This window comes from Diospyros lotus, chromosome 13 (genome assembly GCF_014633365.1).
Source record: "Diospyros lotus cultivar Yz01 chromosome 13, ASM1463336v1, whole genome shotgun sequence".
Taxonomy (NCBI): Eukaryota; Viridiplantae; Streptophyta; class Magnoliopsida; order Ericales; family Ebenaceae; genus Diospyros; species Diospyros lotus.
This window is the reverse complement of record NC_068350.1, coordinates 38,474,575-38,496,671: the sequence shown is the minus strand read 5'-3', so window position 1 is coordinate 38,496,671 and position 22,097 is coordinate 38,474,575. Positions and strand designations below refer to the sequence as shown.

Below are 22,097 nucleotides of genomic sequence, written 5' to 3'. Positions count from 1 at the left end.
CATTAGGTCTACAGCATAACAAAGTTATGGCTAAATTCGATTGTACTTTTAAGATAATTTTACAATGATAGCAAAGTTTACAATTATCATCATACGAGTCTAAGGTTATTGACTTGATGTTTAATCTTAAAATTTGTAAACGATTCCACATGATAAAATTTACAAGTTTAAGTTTGATGATCAATGACTTTATTTGTGAGGTTCAGATCGATATATAAAGTGTTTCGAGGTCAAAATAGAGTTTTTCTAATTTTTATAAATTTTTTAATAAAATAATTTTGAGTCTGCTTTCTATAGTTTTTAATGGAAAATAAAATAATTAGGTAATAATTTATTAATTTATATTCAAATTTATTTATTTTTTAAAAAAATCCTGATTTTGTCAAATTTTCCAAAGAAAAAATAATAATAAAAGTCACAAAATTGTCATTGTCAGAAATCACTATCAAGAGGGAGAAGCCCATCTTCAGTCAGACTTGGGCTTTTCTTCAAAGCCCAAAGGCCACCTATAGCCCAACTCATAGCTCATAAACAATGCAGAGTCCATACATTCCTTCCGATTTGTCCCAATCTTATGTTTACTTTGTATATTTAATTTTTGAAAATATTATTTAGACACTCAAATTTAATATTTTGAATGACATTCATATATTAATATATTAAATTATGTGTCATATCAATACAAACATACAATACATCAATGTAGAGCATCATCCCAAATGTTAAAATTATGTATCTAAATAATATTTTTGATTTATTTTTATAATTTTACTTTTTAAACCAATTATATCCCCCCGCGTGCGTCACAAACCTTTATCCCATTAGGTAAGATTAAATTACGAAATCTAACTCTCAAATCATCTTTATTCAAGATAAGCAAAACTAGAAAAAGTGATAAAAGGACACGTTTGGCCTAATAAAATTTAGATAATAAAAAATAAATATACTTAATATATACTCTATGCACTATTTGAGAAGTAAAATAAGGTTTTTGATGACGATAAACACAAGGAAGCCCACACATATATATATTTTGTAACATGAAAAAATTTAAGAGTCTCCAATCATAGACAAACTTTTTTGCCCTATATCATTCTACCCTCTTTAAAACTCACAATCCACCTTGACCCGACTTAAGTGTATGGACAAATTTCCTGCGAGTCAAATCTCAAGGTCTAGCTCCTAGGTTATAAATATAAGCAATTATACTGTCCTGCACAGAAGCAAAATCAAACCCATAAATTTGTGGTATCCCAAACTTTCGAACACTTACAGTAGATTGTCGGTGCTACTCCTAGAGGTTGAGCCCACACATATATTTACTTATTTCTCATATAGTTTAGATAATTTCACTTTGTACCATAAGTATATGTTTATAACCATATATATTTATGTAGAATAGGGGCCATGACTCAAGTAGACCCCATTAATGCCCATGGTTTGGGACCACATCACATTTTAAGTCCAGAGGTTTTTAATCAATAATTTATTAAATTAATACGATTGGATAACTTTACATTAGCTATTAGCTACCACAAGTTACACCACCATCATTAGTATTAAGGGTATTATTCCATTTGTGCATACTTTTCTTATTTAGAATTATTATTTTTATATAATTTTAAAAAAAATTCATTCAGTACCAACCAAAACACAAGATTAAATTGCGATAACAATAACAAGATTACTTCTTCGTATTAATAAGTCATGGGTTCAAGTTAAAACACAATTAATTTATTTATAAAATAAAAATAAAGATTGTGTACAAAAATGATATTCTCTCGATTATCGAGAGAACTAACACCAATAATTCATCCCAAATTTGATATGATGTATTTTGATTTTTAATTTTAGATTTATTGTCAAAGTTTGACTCGACTCCAATAATTTGAGACGAGACTCAAATGGAATTAGTTATGCTAGGAGCAAAGGGCATGAGCCCTAGAATAGCCCTAATCTAACAAAATCAACAATAACGGCAGACCATCTTTTTTGTGGCACCATAAATTTGGAGCTAGTGGGTGATGGCGATGCAAAGAGGCAGCAGCCCTTGGCAGGGACCATGCAGGAGGATAAGCCTATGATGCAGTTCTAATCGGCAGTGACTCGCCCAAAACCCAATGCCAAAGTCCCATAAAAAGCTATGAAGGGTACCCTCTAACCCCAGCTATGGACAATTATTTGTGGCACAGTCCCAAAAATTGGCAACCTCTTCTCATGTGCAAAGGCCAGTCTACCATGTATAGGATCTTAACTCTAGGTTAAAAGCATATTAAGTACTCTGCAAAGCATAGTACTTCTCCTCGATACTTCAACCCTAATAAAATTTTCGGAGTTAGAATTTAAGTAGTCAATTTTAATTCATAATCGAAATATTGTATGAACATTAACTTAATTAGTCAACACACAAATTTATCTTAACTTATACCCTTATAGAGTTACTAACTAAAATATTTTTCAGTTAAACCTAATTCGACAAAAAAGTTCCTTTAGCCACAAATACAAAGAAGACAGTTTCGTCGCTAAATATGGATTCGACTAGAAAAAGAAATGAAAGAAAAAAGTTTTGCCAACCCCCTACCAATGGATTGATTTTTTTTTATTTTCTTATTTTATTGAGTTTTTATTAGTTTTTTTTCTTATCTAATTGCATAAATATAATTTATCTTGGAAGACAAATAATCATACCAAAAGAAATAGAATGGATGGGAAGAGAATCATAAATTTAGAGCTTCGGTAGTGAAACCTTACGATATTTAAGGATGTCAGTATCTTATATAAAGTGAAAATTATTTTATACAATATAAAATATATATATCATTGGGGGTGAGTTATATTTTGATTAAACTAAAAGAATTGAACTCAATCGATTGATTGAATTGTAAGTCAGTTCGATTCGATTTTTTACTTTGACAATTTTAATTATTTTGATTTGGTTCGATTTTCATATTGAAAAAAGTTAAAAAAATCAAATTGATCAAAATGTCAAAAATTATGTTATTTTTACACTTTATTATTTTTATTTTTTTAGTTTTTTTGGTTTTTGAATTTTTTGATCAATTCACTTTTTTTTTTATTTGTTTGGTTTGAGGGTATATTAGGTTGATTTGATTTAATTTTTAATATAAGTTTAGTCTATTTAATTTAAATAATTTAGTAAATTCGATAATTAAATTAAAATTAAATCAACTAAATACTCATTTTTATATATTATTTTTATATGGTATTGTGTATCATACTTTCAATATATAATATATTTTTTATATTATATAAAATATTGATTAAAAAAAAAAGAAGAAGAAATGGGACAAGAAATAATGAGTTATCAAGAAGTGTAAGAGATGTTGGCTTAAAAAGAGCAGTGGGGGAACAGCAAAACACAGCAGCAGGTAAGTTGGCAGCTCAATAATTGCTTCTGTACTTAGCAAAACACCCACCCAAAATCAATTAATACCAAGATTTGTTGTCGGATTTTTTAATTTGTTTGCTGTTGACTTGTTTTGTAATTTTCATTATAAATTCGTAGGGCAACCAAAATTTCAGTTTAAAGAAAGCATTTGAACCGAACCGAATCGAACCGATTCGATTAGTTCGGTTCAATTCAAATTAAGGATCAATTCAATTATACTTTTATGTTTGTCAATTTTAATTAAGTTCTTTTAATTTCTTTTCGAAACATAAAAAATGACATTATTTATCCGTTATTTCTGTATTTTTTGAGTTTTCTCAAATTTTCAAGTTCTGTTTTTTTGGTTTTTTTTGTAGGTTGAGTTTTTTTTTTCTTATATTTATTTATTTTTTTCAAATTTCATTTTATTTAGTTTTCATTATAAATTACTAGGATAACTAAAATTTCAGCTTAACAGAAGTAATTGAACTAAATCAATTCAGTCGGTTCAGTTGGATTCAAGTTAAAGATCTATTTAGTTTTGTTTTCAAGTTTGATAATTTTAGTTATTTTGATTAAATTATTTCAGTTTTTTTTATCGAAATGTAAAAAAAGACTTTGTTTTTTCAACTTTTTGATTTTTTTTATAGGTCAAGTTTTTTTTTTTTTTTTTGTATTTATTTGCTTTTTTCGATTTTGTTTTATTCGATTTTTATATTTGTTCAGTTAGTTTAGTTATATTTTTTACACAAATTCAATTCTTTTAATTTTAATATTTTAGTCCCTTCAGTTCAACCCTATAAATTAGGCAATAATTTTTTTCTTAATTTGGGTAACTTTTACATATATTTCTTACAATTTATTTTAGATTCTTTAAATTCTGATGGTTTATATATATTTTTTCTTAATCAATTTAAAAGAGTTTTTTTTTTTTTTAATGTTTGATTTAAGTTATAGGAGACTTAAACGAAACGATCAGATTTTGAGAAGAATTATTGTTATACGCTATTCCCGTATCACCCCCTTTTATGGGTCAGGCTCAGCCTAATGGGCCGGCCCAATCACCCAGAGCACGAAAGATCCTGACTATCTCGTTAAATAAAATCCATACATCACCAAAGTCCGAAACCCATAGAGCAAGCACCTTGCGAGCTCCTGATGAAACCCCTGACGAACTCTCAACGATCAACTAATGAGCTCGATACAAAACTCTCAGTTCGCTGAGTCATCTAAGTTGCTGACCTAAAGCCATCAGCTCGCATAAGTGGTGAAGCTGCTGAGAAAGTTAGAGGTAGGGCCCGTTCACTTTATCTGCAGCAGCCCATCCCCCTCGTAATGAGAATCCCACTCTCGGTCTTGTACAGGCGATAAGGGTTGTTTGTCCCCCATTATACAATCATTGTATTTTTATATGTTATCTAAATTGTAAAAGCTCATCAGTATAAATAAGAGTCATAGATATCACGAGGGACAAAAAAAAGAAAAAAATAATCAGACACCGCCATTCTGAGAGAATAATTAAAGTGCGGTCGTGGAGTAGGCATCATTCTGGTCGAACCACGTAAAAAATCCTGGTGTTGGTTCACGTTTGGATTTTGGGTTCTTTTCTTCTTCTTGGTATTTTAGATTTACTCACCGCGACCCAAAACGAATCACGGTCGGTTGGAATCGAACGTCGACAATTATATTCACCATAAGATTTTTGACTAGTTAAGTGTTAATTAGGAGTGTGTAAATTGTCACTTCGATTATTGAATTGATCAAAATTTATTAACTAATTATACTGAACCCAAATCGTATAAATTCAACCAAACAGATTAAACCAAAGAAATGCAAAAAAAACCAAAATAATGATAAAAAATACACAAAATTGAAAAAAATGATGTCCTTTTATAAATATCAAAATAATATCATTTTAAAGTTCGATTAATTCAATTTTTCTAACCCATAAATTAAATCAAAAACTAAATTTTTTGAGAAAAATTAATCGAACCAAACCAATACAAAAAACAATAAATCAAACTAATAAGTTCAGTCAACTCAATTCAGTTAGTTTAGATAACGAACTCTTGCTCTCCCTAATATTAACATGTATAAAATATTATTATAATTGAGGTTTACGTGGTATCATAAAAAAAATATAAAAATGAGATGATAATAATAATAATATATTATTTATTAAAAATAAGACCTAAAAATCACGATATAATGATTTAGAAAAATAAAAATAAAACCAATAAATATGTCAATTGCAACACGTCGATGAGGCGAGAGATTCGAATAGATGAAGTCTTTAATAAAATAAGGACAAAAAAAATACTCAAAATATTATTGAAATAAAATGCAATATAACGACGCTACCAAAAACATAATTATAGATAAAAATGACTAAAAATTTAAAATTCATGTAACAGTTAGAAAATTTATAGTTTTATGATTTTTCCTTTTGGTTTTTATTTTTATTATAAAATTTTAACATGCTACTTAATAATTGTGAGTGTACTCAATTTATATTTTTATTTTTTTTATATTTTTACTTCCCTCCCCTCAGAGCTATTAGTACATATAAATAAATGCCTTCTTCATTGTTGAAAAACTCTACAATAAAATTTAATAAAATAAATATTTAATAAGAAATATCAATAAATTTTAATAAAAAAACTCATTATTGTGGCCAAGAAAATAAATTTAAGACTAAACCCAAGAAAAAGAAGATTAAGGGGCAGGTCGAAAGACCTTCTCGATAAAATAATTTCAAGGAGCCTCTCCTGAGTACCCTTGGAAAATCATCTTTATGGGTTTCTCTTGAGTTTAAAAATATATTAACTCATTTTCGATGTATCTACCTAAAAATTTGAAACAAATTATCCTGAAATATGTAAATACTCTTTCACCTGTCAACTTCAGTCTTTATAAATAAAAAGTGATTCTTTTGATCAAAATATGACTAAAACATTACTCAAATTATATTTCTCTTAATCTTATATACTCTTTCTCGAAGACAAACTTAACTATTGAATGGCACGCGCAAAAAACATTCTGTGTCTCAAATTATTTCTATTTCACAAGTCTTCAAAAAAATAGATAAACACTCCATCACAATTCATAAATATAATGTCTTGTGAGTTATATGAATATTAAGAAAATATAATTATAAATAAAATGATTGAGTTATAAGATAAGGGCTGATGTGTTGTATATTTTTATAAACATATATATATATATTTGCAATGGCGGGAGAGAAGATATTTTCACCAATGTGAATGAAATGACCAAGTTGATCTTAGAACAGTACAATTCGGCAGCTAATTGGGCCCACCAACTTTGGTGTTTGGACTCTATCAAGGTTGGCTCATTATTCAATGAATATAAAATTCATCACTATCTGGGCCTCAGATTTTCCACAGTTGTGGGCCACTGGGCCTTTTATGTAAAAATGTATAGAATACCCCCCCAAAACTTATATTAAATAAGAAAAACCAGACCTTAATACCCGTGCGATCCACGTGACATGGCCCAGATGTTTTTCCTCTCTGAATTCTCTGTAGGATAAAACAAGCCCGAGAAGCAGCTAAAAAGAAACATGGGCCCGTGAATGGGTCCATGGGCCTATGTTGTACAGGCTAATAAAAGAAACATGATTAAAGTTAAATGTCAAAAATCTTGGAAAGAAATTTTCTCCTAATTCAAAGGGCATTGGTGAAAAGATAGAACAGCTGTTTTCTATTCAGAAATTTATTTTTTTTCTTGAGTAGTGTTTAGAATTTTTTTGTCTAAATCGTCGAAAATAGTAATATGATAATAATGTTTTCAAAATATAAAGAGCCGACCCCTTTAAGAATATGGTAATGTCAACTATTGTCCTAACTTCCGAACAATTTTATCAATCAAAAATGTATTCATTTAAAGAAGGAACAAAAAAAATTCCTTTTATGGATCCAAAAATTGTCATACAAAAATAAAAATTATATCAATTAAAAGTGCTTCCGAGATGTTTACTATTTTTAATTTGAAAAAAACAAAGAAAATTATTTTTATTATACATAAATAGTTTTAATTAAATTACTAAATAATATCAATGAGTGCCGTAACAAACAGATGGGCCCATTGTTGAGCCCAGTAGTACAGTTGGACGGTACTGTCCAATCAAAGAGGGCTCAGAAGAAGTGTGGGGGCCGCCAAAAATTGGGCCAATTAATAATGAAATGGGCCCCCACTAATTAATCAGTACCCGTTACTTTGGTTGTACGACAGAAGCCCAGCTGCCTGTTATATGTCGGTTCTGGACAACTGTTTGGTGACAGACGGACAGTGTCTGGTAATGTGGGCCCGCAAGTAAAACCTTTAATCAGACAATCACTTTCGGAGACAAACGTCATAATCCAGTGGGCCAGTTCATGAAATTGGGCCTATCAGAGCCCGATAACAAACTAAAAGGCCCACTCAAATACAAGCCCATTAAGAGGAAATATACTGTTCCTTCTATAAGCCCATTATAACCCAAAAACATGCTTTTAGAATTTCCATTTTCGTTCTTGTCACATTGTCATTGCTAGGATAAATTATTTTTTTTTTCAAAAATTAAATTAGACCGATCGAAAAATTGTTTAAATTAAAACAATCAAAAAAATGAAAAAAAATAAAAAACATTAAGAAACCAAAATAACAAACTTTAAATAGATAAAAATAATTAAAGGTCAACAAAATTTTAGTTAAATTAAAATAACTGAATCAAGCTGACTAATTTTTGTTAAAAATATTATTTTTGACATTTTGATTAATTTAGTTATTTTAAATTTTTTCAATTAAATCGAATCAAATTGAAATAATTAAAAAATTCAAATTTAAAAATTGAATCCAACAATTTATAAATTGAACTAAATCAAGCGGTCAATTTTGACCAATTCAATTCATTTATTTCACTTTAACTAAAATTTTACTCATCCCTAATGGTTACCTTATTTTGCTACTATAAAAGGATGTTTTGCTACCTTATATTATAAGAACTTTTGGCTTCAGAATTTTATAAGTTTTATAAAGAATTTATAAATAGTAAGACTTTATATAATAAGACATTTTGGTCTTTTACAACAATCTTTTTCTAGACAACTTTATACACTGTAAAAAAGGGTATAGGGTTGCCCATTTTTTTTAGAAAAAAATATTATTAGAAGAGTTTATAAACTACACAACTTTGTGAAGTATGTAAGAAAATATTAAAGAGCTAATATGCAATCTTTAACCAAAAAATACGCTAAGGCAAATGCCCTCTTAAAGTTCTTTTATTTCAATTTTTTGAGTAGCGTAAATAATTTATTGCACGTATTTAGGAGTTTAAAATATTATAAGATTGTGAGCTCAATTCTACTTCCGTACAAGAATACACATTTAACTATGCCTATTCAATAGGTCAGGACCTTAAGCTTCAAATTGCAGCGAACCTATTAGTTCACCTAGGCTCGTAGAGCAAGTAGACCGTAAGTTTTCGGGAGAATGAGATAAGCATAAGCCAAAAACTTATTGTGATCTAGAGACTCCACGAGTTTTCCACATTACCAAAACCTACCCTATCACCATTACCAACCAAGTTCTTTGACGCAGAGACAACAGAGGAAGAGACCAAAGAGAAGGATAAATGAGGTGAGGGGAAGAGAGATGAGATTAGAATCAATTTCCAACCATCTACAACAGGATTCTAATGTATTATTTGAAGAGAGTTCACACTCTTATCTGTCCAAGTCCATTCCCAGTTTTCAGTCACTCAAAAAAATTATTTATCAGACCTCCATGCTCTTCCATTTTAGTTTTTTTTACTACAAAAAAAGGACGGGGCTGCTTTCTTCAGTATTCATGCTTAATAGTTAACCAGGGCCAAACACCGTGGCCATTCCTCAAGCTTCAAAAGCTACAAAAAGGTGGGTGCAAAATGGACACCTGGTATGTTTCCATGGCATCTGAATAAGGTGTGCAAAAAGTCTAGAACCCAGGGAGCACCAGAAAAAGAAGAAAAAGTACATGAAGAGATGGGAACATGCTAAACCGTTCAATTCTAATGAAGTGATAAATGAGAGAAGTTACTGTCAGCTTCAAATATATATATATATATATATATATATAATATTCAAGTGAAAGCACCAAATTAGTTCAATGATTGTTCATTCAATTTCTAGGGTCTATGGAAGGGATGAATGAAAGTAAGTCACAGTACAATGTTAACAAATCTTCAGGTGAAAACATTATGATAATAAACGATGCATGCCAAAGTTCTAAAAGAGACAACTACTTCATCAACGTAAAAACACATCATAGAGTACCACCCACAATCTACAAATCAGTTCCAATGCTTCACAAATCAGTAACTCCAAGATTGAATGGTATGGCAGAAAAGACAAGTTCATTCTTTGGGAGGTCTGTCAACCTATGTCAGTAAATTGGATTACATTTGTCTTTTGTTCTCTTTTTGCAATTTGAGTAATCACTACAAACTTATGGAGAGCAGAAATCATACTGCAATAAAGTGGCAGAACTTAGGACCACAAAGCTTCATGCACTCCATCATCTTCATCCATTATAGAGTTGATGATAGATAGAACAAGCCTGCAACAGGGATATCTATAATTAGTATATCCACACACACACACACATAGAGAGAGAGAGAAGTGCTATGATGCCATTAGAAAGTAATTTCATGCCATCCATCACAGATTCATCATGCACATAAATTCAAATATCCTTTTCTGCAAATAAAATTTGATTGGTAAATAGTTGTTTTGCATAAACTTGTATCTGTCCAAACAGTTTCCAGAATTATATTTGTCTTCAGAACCTTCTTCTAACTAAATTTACTTCACATTTCTGCTCTTTTAACAAATCTTACTATAATCTTAATAAACCAACTTGTCTTATTATGACACTCCTTCATGTTTGCAATTTACAGCTCCTAAAAATTTCTACAACACAGCTTATCAATAAACCAATTATATGCTGGTATCTAAAGAACATTGGAATTCATAGCAGAGTATGTCAATGTTCCTCAAGGGTTCTAGTTACATGTTAGTAATCTAAAGAACATTGGAATTCATAGCAGATTATCTTCATTTTCCTCAAGAGTTATTACTTTCTTGTCTGGGGCTTGGATTGAAAACAAAACAAGAATTTAAATCCCAAAAAGTCCTCTTCTATCCTGCATGCAACAAAGCAACTAATTGGTAGTTCAAGAATGCCCAAGAAAGAAAATGCATTAATCTGGTAGTTCTAGCTCCAATAGAAAATGCAAAAATCCTTGGGTCAAGAGGGACAAGAAACTTAAAAAACCATTTTGACATTAATTATGACAAGTGTAGTTTACGAATTAATTTGTTGTCTTTATGAAGCTATGAATTATCTCTTTGAATGTTAGGGGCAATTAACAGGTTGGTGATTAAGTATTCGTCTTAGAAGATGGAAAGGAGATCTAATCTGTGTCTCATGGAAACCAAGCTGGAGTTAAATTCTTTAAACATCATTAAGTGTCTTTGGGGTAGTACGGGGCAGACTAGAATAGTGTAGATGTTTCTAGTGCTGCAGGGGGGTATTTTGATTCTTTGGGGGATTTTTTACGATGAGCAAAGTTGACTCTTTTTCTCTTTGGAGCTTCTTATATTTTGAGTAAATTTAAAGTTGTGGCTGATGATTTTGATAAATTTGATTGGATGTTCTCTGGAGTGAACGGTCCTAATCAAAATACAGACAGAAAGGAGTTCTGATCTCAGTAATCAAGGGTGAGGATTCCATGGATTGTCCTTGGTAGGTGACATTACGGTATTCATTTTAGTAATTAAAGGGTGTGATGTACTGTCATTAATGCTTCTATGGGGAGCTTTTCAAACTTTATCGAGTCTTGTGGGCTACTGGTCTTGCCTTTGGAAAGAGATCCTCAGTTTTTAAAGCAGATAATAGTTTTCCAGGTCTTGTTTTGTTAGAGTCCCCATTTCCTCAGATAGCAAATGTCATTTCCCAGATGTTTCTCAAGCCTGTCTCCGCATAACTCTCTTCTGATGACTCCCCTATTATTTTGGACATTGTGGGGGGGGGGGGGGGTGTGCTCGTGGCCCTTCTCCCTCATATTCTGAGATGTGGCCTAAAGAGGAAAATTCTATTAGTTTAGTTAGGGATTGGTGGGATAGGTACATGATCAGTGGTTCTCCAAGTTTTTTGTTGGCTAGGAAATTGAAGTTTTTTGAAATCTGATTTAAAAGTTTGGGATAAAGAGGCATTTGGTAATATGAATGTTAGGATTAAACATTTTTTGGAGGATTTAAAACCTTTGGCTGACGAACATGAATCTCCTCTCTTTCAATGGGGGAAAGGCTTCCTAGAGTCTCACTTATAGTGGAGGTGAAGAGATTTATTATGTTAAGAAAGATTAGCTGGAGACTGAAGTCAAGAGAATGTTATGTTAGAAAAGGTGACATAATTTTATATGTTGGCTAATGCATATGCTCCTAGGCATGATAACCATATTGGCAGATTTGTTCTTGAAGGAAATGCAATTGTTAGTAATAATGGCATTTACGAGGGCATTGTTCAGTTCTATAAGAATCTGTATACAGAGGAGGAGAATTTGAGAATGTGTGTCGGACCTTCAATATAAGACCTTGTCAAGTAAGCATCAAATGTGGCTTGAGAACTGATTTTTAGAAGCTAAGGTGTTAGAGACCCTTTATAGTTCAAAAGGGAATAAAGCTAAGGTGTTTGGTCCCTATTTTCAGGAGAAACATTCAAGACTGGGAGGTTGATTGAATAATAGTTCTTTTAGGAATTCTCCATAATCAATTTCACTATCTGGACCAATTGAAGATAGTTGGATTTGGAGTCCTCCTCCTGATGATCACTTCATAGCTAGTTCAATCTATGATATTGGTTGTGGCTCTCCCTTCCCTTGGAGAATCATTTGGAGGTCAAAGGTTCCCAAGAATTGCTATCCTTGTTTGGACCACTTCTCACAGTGCTATCCTCGCATTGATAACCTGAGGAGGTGAGGTCATTGTTCGATTCAGTGTAGCAACTTGTGCAAAGAGGGTGAGATAACTGATCATTTACTTTCCTTTGCTGGATATCTCATGATTTAGGAGTTTAGTCTTCCACATCTTTGGAATTCAGTAGGTGAGGCCAGAGGCCAAGTGTCAGTGAAAGACTTATTGTTTGCCTGGAGCTGGGGTTACCCGCGTTCAATACAGAGATATTCCCCCCACCTTTTTCTTTTGTTATGTGGCACATTTGCGGAGAAAGAATTAGTGGGGCCTTTGAGGGGAGGAGCATTCCATTTCCTGCATTGAGGGTTCTAATCTTGTTTTCCTTTTCTTTGGTGTGCAGATCCAGCTCTATTTTCTTTATCTTCTTTTCCTCATTACCTTTATGATTTTTTTTAGCTTTTAGTTTCTATTTGGTTTTATTTGATCGGGTTCATCCTCTTTTTTTGGTTTAGCCTTCTAACATCCAGGTGATTAATTTTTTCATTGGCTAAAATAAGAACCAGTTCAGGTAAATAACAAAGCCATAAAAATCAAGGCAGAAGGGATAAGACAACAATAATGAAAGAAAAAAAACAGAAGAAAGAAAAGGGTTGAAAGTGAAAGCAGGCATAACCTAGCTTCAGTGCATTTTAGACTGACATGTGACCCATGTAGTTGAGATCAAGGCATTTCCCAAAATCCCCATGTTTAGCCTAGAGTCTATATTAGAGAGCTTTAATGTAGCAAGTGAGCAAGAGGGTTGAACATCTAACTACAAGCTGTTAGCGCTGAAAGGTTGGGAAGAAGGCTTTTTGAAAGTATGCTGTCTGCTTAGATGGTGCTAGCCACCAAAGATTTGTTGGTCAAGAGTTGAAGCAATCCTAGAGGCGAAGAGAGATGTATAGAGAGAACATTGGTTGGAACCTCATCATACAAATGGTGAGATGAAGATAATTGATTTCATAGACAATGGAGGCGCAGTTCAACTCTCCTAGCCAGCAACTGAGTGTAAACACCACTTTAGTTGATGGCTCCAAATCCTTGGAGGCCATATAGAGGTAGTTGCAATTCTCTTCAAATAAGAAGTGAGCCGTGCCTTCATCTGAGGATGCCTTCTAGTGCTGATATCAAGATCAGATAAGGGTGGCACCATCAAGGGAGGGGAACAAGTGCCTTGGTGAAATCTTACCTCTAATAACGAAGTTGCACAATACAAGTAAATGCTAAGGGGTCACTCAAGACCTATAACTACAAACCAACTCTGACACATTCCCATTCCTTGCTTTCAAACCTAGGCTAGCATAAGAACATCAGGTAACATTTGGAGGATGAAGTATAGAACCTAGGATAAGAATGCTTGAGTTGAGAACCATTCAGCACAAGGAGAACTAAGCTTCTTAACTCAAGCAGAGAAGATTATACTAGGGTGGAAAGTTCATTCCACAAAGAGGAAAGCAGATCAAGACAAGGAAGCTCAAATAACTTTCACTGCCTTGGCTGGAGGTTTAAGCACCACATACAAAACCAACATATGGCACACCTTGTCTTGAGGATGAAAGCATTGTCTGCTCAGGGAAACAACATACGGCACACCTTTATTTGTCAAGGTACCATCCGAGAAAGTTTGCAATCAAAACCAAGGCACAGAACACAGGCATGGCCAAGAGTAGCCATTCATGTGGGCCTGTGAATTACTACACTGAACATGATTGGTTTTCACACGAATTACATTTTGCCTCAATAAGAATCTTGTCCTTCCATGAATACATCTTCTGTGAATTATTAGAACATCCTTCATATATAGCTCACCAAAAGAAATAGATATTAGATTAAGGTCCGGCCAGGCTTGTAAATTCAACATCATCTTCCCTTAAGATTCTTTTTGATACTTAGTAGATCTTGTACTTGTCTGATTGCATAGATGACTAAAACAAGCAACACAAGATCAATGAATGTGAAGCATTAATGAAACTAGGCAACAATACCAAACTATATAACTAGCAAAGTATTCATGCAAGGGAATTGCCAAAGTCTACAATAGCACAAGAACTTGTATCAATTAAATATTTATAATGGCATGTCCTAGCCTATTCCAAATAAGTGAAAGGATAGGACATACAGGGTCAGGGATTGTAAGTTTCTAAAATTCAAGAAAGGAGGAGCGGATGTCTAATGCGTCATTATTGAAATGGAAGATCGATGAAATGGCGGATAATGACCCTGCAGAGAGAATTCTAGTCCCAGGCAGCAAGTAAAACTTTCAGTAAGCAAAAAATATAAATGAGATCTGGATATACTCCACTGACTAAGGAAAAAAGGAAAAAACAGTGAGAGAAATCAAAGCAAACCTGATAATGACTAAGACAAAGAGAAGCAAGTAAAAAGCAAGCTTGATAATTCGATACTTTTTCTCAGCATTAAGAAACCTAAAGACCTCCGTGACATCAATAAGGTGCTGTCGGTTCATATATCTGAAACATAGAAAAAGCAAAATTAGCTAATAGGAAAACAAAAGTTCATGCATCAGTTTCAACATTTATAAATGCAAAAGATTTCTTTTTCTTTTTTTGGGAGGGAGGAGAGTAACCATAGGAAGTGACATGCAAAAGGTTGCAGATCCAATTAATGTCTTCTCCTTTTCTACTTTATCTGTGAATTACCTGTGTTGCCCAGATAAAAATCCTGTCTTTCAATTCTTGAATGAGAATTTTGACAAGACAAAGCATCAATCAGAAGAATGAAAAAGCAGACAAGGCTGTCAACGGAATACCATAAGCTAAAATTCTGTCTAGAAAGGCACCATTGTTGAGCCACATTATTTATGTTTACAGGGTTGGCACCAAAAGCAGATGCATTTGTTAGCAGGTGAATAGTTATTATCTGGTGGAGGCTTTTCTTTCCCTTTCAGTAATTAAATACTTCATTAGAACTATCAATGTTCTGTATGAAAGTAAATAATCCAACAGGGTTATTTTTGTGTTCACGTCATTTAAACTATGAGAGTTCCCATGAATCTAGAGACATGTTCAATCTAGTAGACAAGTTCGGATCCAATGAGTAACTAGAACAGAATCATGTTACTGTTTGGAAACTAATACTAACTTCTTAAGGACTTTTCAGTATATAAATAACATCAGTAAAGGCTCCAAACTTTCAATCTTCACTTTTGAACAACCAAAAGCCCATCTGCATTAAATTATTCAACAGGTTGCCAGCATTATTTTGTTTCTTTAAGTAACAACTACCACAGGCAAGAGAATTCTGTCCAAAACAGCATCATCTTCAGTAACTGTTTTCAAACCAAAGCAAGAAAGGCACTCAGCAAGTATATGCTCCTCGGTGCTGCATGTGTAAAATGGGAGAAACCACTGACCATCTCTTCATTCATAGCACCATGGACAGTGCTATGGTCACTTATCTTTGGACTTTGGTTCAGGTTGGGTGTTCTGTTGACATATGATCTTGTATTAACTTAGGAGGGTGGTTGTCTGGGGGAAGGTGAGAGTTCAATTGATAGTGCCTCATGTGTTGAGGTGAACTGTTACAGATGAGTGCAATCTTGGATCTTTCCAAGTGTGTGAAGCTCCATTATCTAGGCTTAGAAGTAAGCTCTCTCATTCTTGCGTAGCTAGGTTCTCCAGGGGAATTGACCTTTTGTTTAATCAGTATTTGGGTAGTATACATGATTTCCAGTTATTGAATTTTCTGTTTCCTTGAGGGTTTTGGTTTGTTACTTAAAAGGAAAAAACCCAAAACCAAAACCAAAACAAAACAGATGAGAGCAGACAGTAGTGAATCTAGAGGTTATGGAGGATCAAATCTCCTTTAATTTTTGGAAGCTTCCCATCTTCATGCAAAAACCTAGATCCATATCTTATAGTTTATGATACGGCGCCAGCTAAATATTTTGCAATCCAATATGTAGAATCCTACAGTAGAATTTTGGATCCTAGAAAACCTAATAACTTTGAGATTCCATTTCTTCTATTTTCCTATCTTGTCCTAATTTATATATTATTTAAATAGTATTTACTGTATTTCAATCTGCAAATGCCCTTTTCCTACCCAAAAAAAAAAAAAAAAGGTTCTATTGGATCCCATCTAATTTATTATGGTCATGTACAAAACTCTATTAAGTCTGCCTTTTTCAATAAAAGTTACTCTGACCTTATTACAAACAATCTCATTTTTAATCTCATACTTTCTTATATGTCCATACATCCATCATAACATCCTCGTCTCTATTACACTCATATTTTCCAAATATTGGTGCTTTACTACCCAACATTCTATGCCATATAACAAAGTAGGTCTTATAACTTCTTTATAAAATTTTCTTTCTAGCTTTTACATAACTTTACGATCACATACAAGGCCAGATGCATTTTCCAAAATATTACCATCCTAGATTACTTATGAGTAATGTCCACATTGATTAATCTCTCCATCTTTTTGAAAGATTGATCCAAGATATCTAAATTTATCATTTCTTGGGATGGTGTGATCTCAATCATGTCTTCACATCCTTTCTTGGTTTAGACCACCTAATTTAGGAGAACTAGATTCAAGGATAGAACTTTAAGGTTAAAGAGGTGGGGAAGTATAAATTGAAAGAGAAAGTTGTTTTTGCTCAAGTTGCTCTAGGTTGTGGAACTATGGTGAAGATATTTAAAATTGAATCAAGCGAATGAGAATATGACAATAGATTGAAATGGTTGGATGTTTAGAATTCATGTACTTGATCCCACCTAGTGGAATTAAGGCTTTTGATTGTTTTTGTTGTGTATGTGTGTGTGTGTATAAACAAAGAATGCTAATTTCATAAGGTATTACCATGTTCTCAGAGTGCAAAGGGTATCTCACTGAAGTCAAGTCTTGTCCCAAATAATACTGGCCAACCACAAAAACCTGTTTTGGAATTCTGCACCATCAATCATTTAAATGCCAGAATTAAGAAAGAAATGTCTCATAAGATTTTGTTGTGTTGTGTGATTGTGTATGCTGGATTGTGCATGCAGTGGAGCCAGAAGTATCTTTCCATATGTATATGAGGCGGTGGCTTTCCTTATTGGTGGCAGCAGCATATCAAGGCAGTCTCGGCCTTGATAGAATTAAGAAGTTTCCTAAGTTCAACTTAGGAAACTTTCTTAATTCCTTAGCTTTCTTATTTCTTTGGCTTTCCTAAAAGTGTATATATATGTTCTTAGGAAATGTTTATAGATAGGATGTTTATATCTTTGGTTTCCAAATCTGTATGGTAGTTCTTTTCCATCTTGAGCCTCTCCTAGCTTCTATGAGAGGGATTGGCTTTGATACCAAAGAAGGAGGAGAAACCAAATTTGGAAAACCAGCCTCTGTGCATAACCGAGGGGCTAATCAATGGTGCACATTTTGCAAGAAGCCATGGCATACCTGGGAAACATGCTTCAAATTGTATGGAAAAGAAGCTGTTTTGGGCTGAATTGGAGGCTTCAAGAACATGAAGCCTCAAAGCTATATCTCCAACAATGATCTAGAGGAAGTCGTTGATAAAGGAGACATGACTGAGGCTGATTCTACTCAGCTAAATCCAGAGGAGCTAAGCAAGCTAAAAGCCTTCCTTCGGACATTCCAAGATGGAGCATCTTGCTCGCTGGTGCAGCAAAGCAAATCACTAACTTATGGGACTTTTTCAGCCTCTAAATCTGATAGGAATAACATGTGGATCCTTGATTCAGGAGTCACTGACCATATGACCCCTAATCTACATGTTTTTGACACCTATGAACCTTTTAAAACCACTAAACACATTACCATTGCAAATGGAACATCTGTTCCTATTTCTGGAAAAGGCAAAGTTCCTTTTAACCCTTGGCTACCCCTTAATCATGTTCTTCATGTTCCCAAATTGACAGCAAGTCTGATTTCTATTCATAAACTAACTAAAGACCTAAATTGTTTTGCTGTTTCTTCTCACATGTGTAAGTTTCAGGCCAAGGACATGAGGAGGACAATTGGTGTGGCTAAGGAGCACAATGGACTCTATATCTTGGAAGGACAGAACACTTATTCTGAAAGGAAACAGAATGGGAAGGCTTGTTTATCTCAATCTGCTTCTACTGTCTCTCCTATTTGGTTGCATCATTTTAGATTAGATCATCCCCCATTTGTTTTGTTGAAACAAATGTTCCCTACTTTGTTTAATTCTTTAGATCCAAGCAGCTTTCAATGTGATGAATGTATTGTGGCTAAACATCATCAGGTTTCTTATCCAATCAAAAATAAATTTTCTTCTCAACCATTTAATCTAATTCATTCTGATGTTTGGGGTCCATCTTGACATGAACCTAGGGTTTAGCCTAGTGTTGGATTAGGAATCGGAAGGATCCGATTGAAGTAAGATCGAGAACAGAATGATGGGAGAGGGAAATTGGATAGAAATGGGGAAGAATTTAGAGAGAAATGAGAGAGGGTAGTAGGGAGAAACGAGAGGGAGATTGGAGAGAAATCTAGAGAGAAAATTGAGAATTTCATTCAATCAATTCAAGCATAAATCCTTCCATCCTCAGTTGTGGCTTATATATAACCTAACAGCCTCCCACTTGCACCCATGTGCACTGTAACAAACAGTCCAACTGCCTATTAGCTAAAGATAAAGCTCTATAACAAAAAATACAAAAGGAAATCTAAACTCCTACTATTATATTTACTAATCTATCTTTGGGAAATCCTTAGGGTCATGACACATCTAAGATTGCAAACTGTTCTGGGGCAAAATGGTTTATATTTTTCATTGATGATTGTACTCGTATGTGTTGGGTGTTTCTTCTAAAGGATAAGGCTACCATTGGGACTGTTTTATCTTCTTTTTGCAAAATGATTTACACTCAATTTGGCACGCTTCTCAAGAAGTTTAGGACTGATAATGCAAGGGATTATTTCAATAATCACCTGCATCAAACCTTCCAACAAGAGGGCATTATTCATGAATCCTCTTGTATTGATACTCTACAACAAAATGGAGTAGCAAAGAGGAAAATGAGACACCTTCTCAATGTCACCCGAGCCTCTCCTAGCTTCTATAAGAGGGATTGGCTCGTGTACAATTGATGACAACTTTTCGAGAAAGTTGAAAGTATTCTATTTCCACAGATTTCGATCTCCCTTGAGATAAACTTGAATAGAATGTTTTTCCTAGTTTATAATGTCATTACCATAAGTCTTAATCCAGCCTGTGTGAACTATAAATTGCTCCAAATAAAATTCAAATGAAGACCAAAAAGAAGCAGCAGCAGCATCTAAATCATGCACACAGCACATTATGCTGGTCTTATGTAGACTTTACTTAGAAACTTGAAACCAATAATGATGTTCCACAAAGAAGTGCCTATCAATTCCTACTTTAGTCTATGCCACTTATATCTATGAGCAAAAAAACCCCTTCCAACCAACACTTCCTCGAGTATTTAGAGTCCAAGTAGACAAAAAGGTCCATTCAAAGTTGTTGGAAAACAATGATGAAAAACTATCTTTTCTATTGTATAAATAAAATAGGATCACAATCTGAACCTCCGTCGGGGAAAGGGACACCAATTTTTCAATCAGAAGGAAAAACAACAAGATTACATCCAATCAAATTCTTGCACCACGTAATCTAGAGGGAAATGACAGTCTTGTCTTGTCTAGATCAAACTATCATGTAATGGGAAAAGTAGTCAAATCACCAAAATAAGAATAATAAACATTCATGACCTCAAAAAGGATTCAGAAAATTACAGGAAAGTTATCACGAATAACTGAAACTGGTGCCAGCGAATGATCCAGAAACAATATTTACTTCAGAAAATAGCAAAATGAATCTTTATCTGGACTGAATTAAGGTTGATAGCATAACACAACAGACATCACGAATATCTCTTGACGTAAGTGAAAGCAATTCCCGAACAGCAACTACATAAATGTCACCCACCCATAATGATACGAAGTAACTTCACTTATCAAATATACAACAAATATAACTAATCCGTAAGAGATTGCCACCAAAGAACAAACTCACAGCATGGTGTTGTAGCAAGCAATGGGCAGGGTAAGCAAGAACATCAACCAGTGCCCGGTCAAAAGAAACAGAGCACAGAAAACGCCGTGCAACGCGAACTCAGGAATAACCACAGCGTTGATTCGAGCTGACGATTCGTACGGGTTCATGTAATCGGCCTCCAAATCCGATAAGCACACGATCTGCAACGGACGCCAATTAACTGATTGCAATTGCATCAACTAATACTTCCATTTTCTTTCAGATTCTCAAAAATCAAATTCAGGCGGACGATGATTTTGAGGGATTTTAACCTGGTAGAGATTAAGAGCGATGAGGCTCATGTTGATGATGAAGAAGATGACCCATGAAATTGCTTCCCATGCCACCATATCTTTGGATTCAACACTCTTTTGCTGTTGGTTTTGCTTATTGAGGATCACCAATTCGCCATGCCCCCCATATGTTCGATATATCGACACTCCTGGTTGAGCTCCCCGCAGCTTCGCTCACCCCACCAAAGGGAGTGTTTGGAAGCTGGGAAAACCAGGAGGAAAATCAGTGGAAATTTCCAATTGAAAGGGCTAAATATTAACTAATATAAATATTTTTGTTAATATTATTTTTAATAATAATTATTATTATTTAAACAACTCTTTAATCACTGAGACTAACTAAACACATATAATCGTGTTTGGACAATTTAATGGGTTTTTAAATTTATAAGGGGTTTAGTAAATTTTAATATTTTATAGTTAATTTTAAAATTTTAATATTTAATATTACTAACCAGATATTAATACATCAGTTATATTTAAAGAACCAAATATGAGCAATATTTAATTAAAATAAAATGATCAATCCAAATTGGTCAAAATTGTCAATTTGATTTGGTTTAAGTTATAGGTTAGTTTGATATGATTTTTAAATTTGACAAATTTAGTTATTTCAATTCGATTTGATTTAATCTCTGTATTGAAAAAATCAAAATAATTGAACCGATAAAAATATAAAAAAATGACATCATTTTTTACCAAATTTCATTTTTTTTGTTTTTAATTTTTTATAATTTTGTTATAAATTTGATTTTTTTAATTTTTAATTTATTCAATTTAAACATCAATTCAATAATTAAATAACATATGTGATTTCCACATTCATCTAAATGCACCTAAGTCCCGTGAGAACACTAGTTTGATACATTATTAAGCTACCCTTAATTTAAATGTGGCTTGAATTAATAAAAGTGATAAGTAGGGGTGATTATTCAATTAGTTCGGTTATTGAATCGATTGAATTATTTAAATTTAATTAATTAAATATTTTAAAAAATTAAATCAAACAAATTGAAAAAAAAATAAAAATAATAAAATATAAATAATTTGAGGTGAGTCAAATTTCAGTCATACAAAAATAATTGAATCAAACTAACCACTTTTGGTAAAAAATGATGCGATTTTTTATATTTTGAAATGTTTAATTATTTTAATAAAAAATCGAATCAAATTAAAATTATCAAAAATTTTAAATTTAAAAATCGAATCGAATCGATCTACAAATTGAACTGAACTGAACCGTCAAATTTAATCAATTCAATTATTCGCTTTAATTGAAATTTTACTCACTCCTAATTGTAAGAGAGTGAGTTTAGTATAAATTTTAAGATCAAACATAAATGGTATCATTTTATGAAATAATAAAA

At 33.0% G+C, this 22,097-nt stretch overlaps 1 protein-coding gene across 2 annotated transcripts; it reads right to left on the bottom strand.

Moving 5' to 3' along the window:
* Positions 1 to 9,671: 9,671 nt before the first annotated feature.
* Positions 9,672 to 20,953, bottom strand: LOC127788865 (protein cornichon homolog 1-like). Of its 2 annotated transcripts, XM_052317517.1 has the most exons (5): positions 20,710 to 20,953; positions 20,417 to 20,598; positions 14,730 to 14,852; positions 14,501 to 14,615; positions 9,672 to 9,985 (listed from the first exon to the last, which is right to left on the bottom strand). In XM_052317517.1, exons 1-4 carry the CDS (start codon positions 20,785 to 20,787, stop codon positions 14,522 to 14,524), a joined length of 477 nt encoding a protein of 158 aa, XP_052173477.1. In that variant the 5' UTR covers positions 20,788 to 20,953; the 3' UTR covers positions 9,672 to 9,985; positions 14,501 to 14,521. The 2 variants fall into 2 exon arrangements, with proteins under 2 accessions (XP_052173477.1, XP_052173478.1); XM_052317518.1 differs by lacking the exon at positions 14,501 to 14,615.
* Positions 20,954 to 22,097: the final 1,144 nt, after the last annotated feature.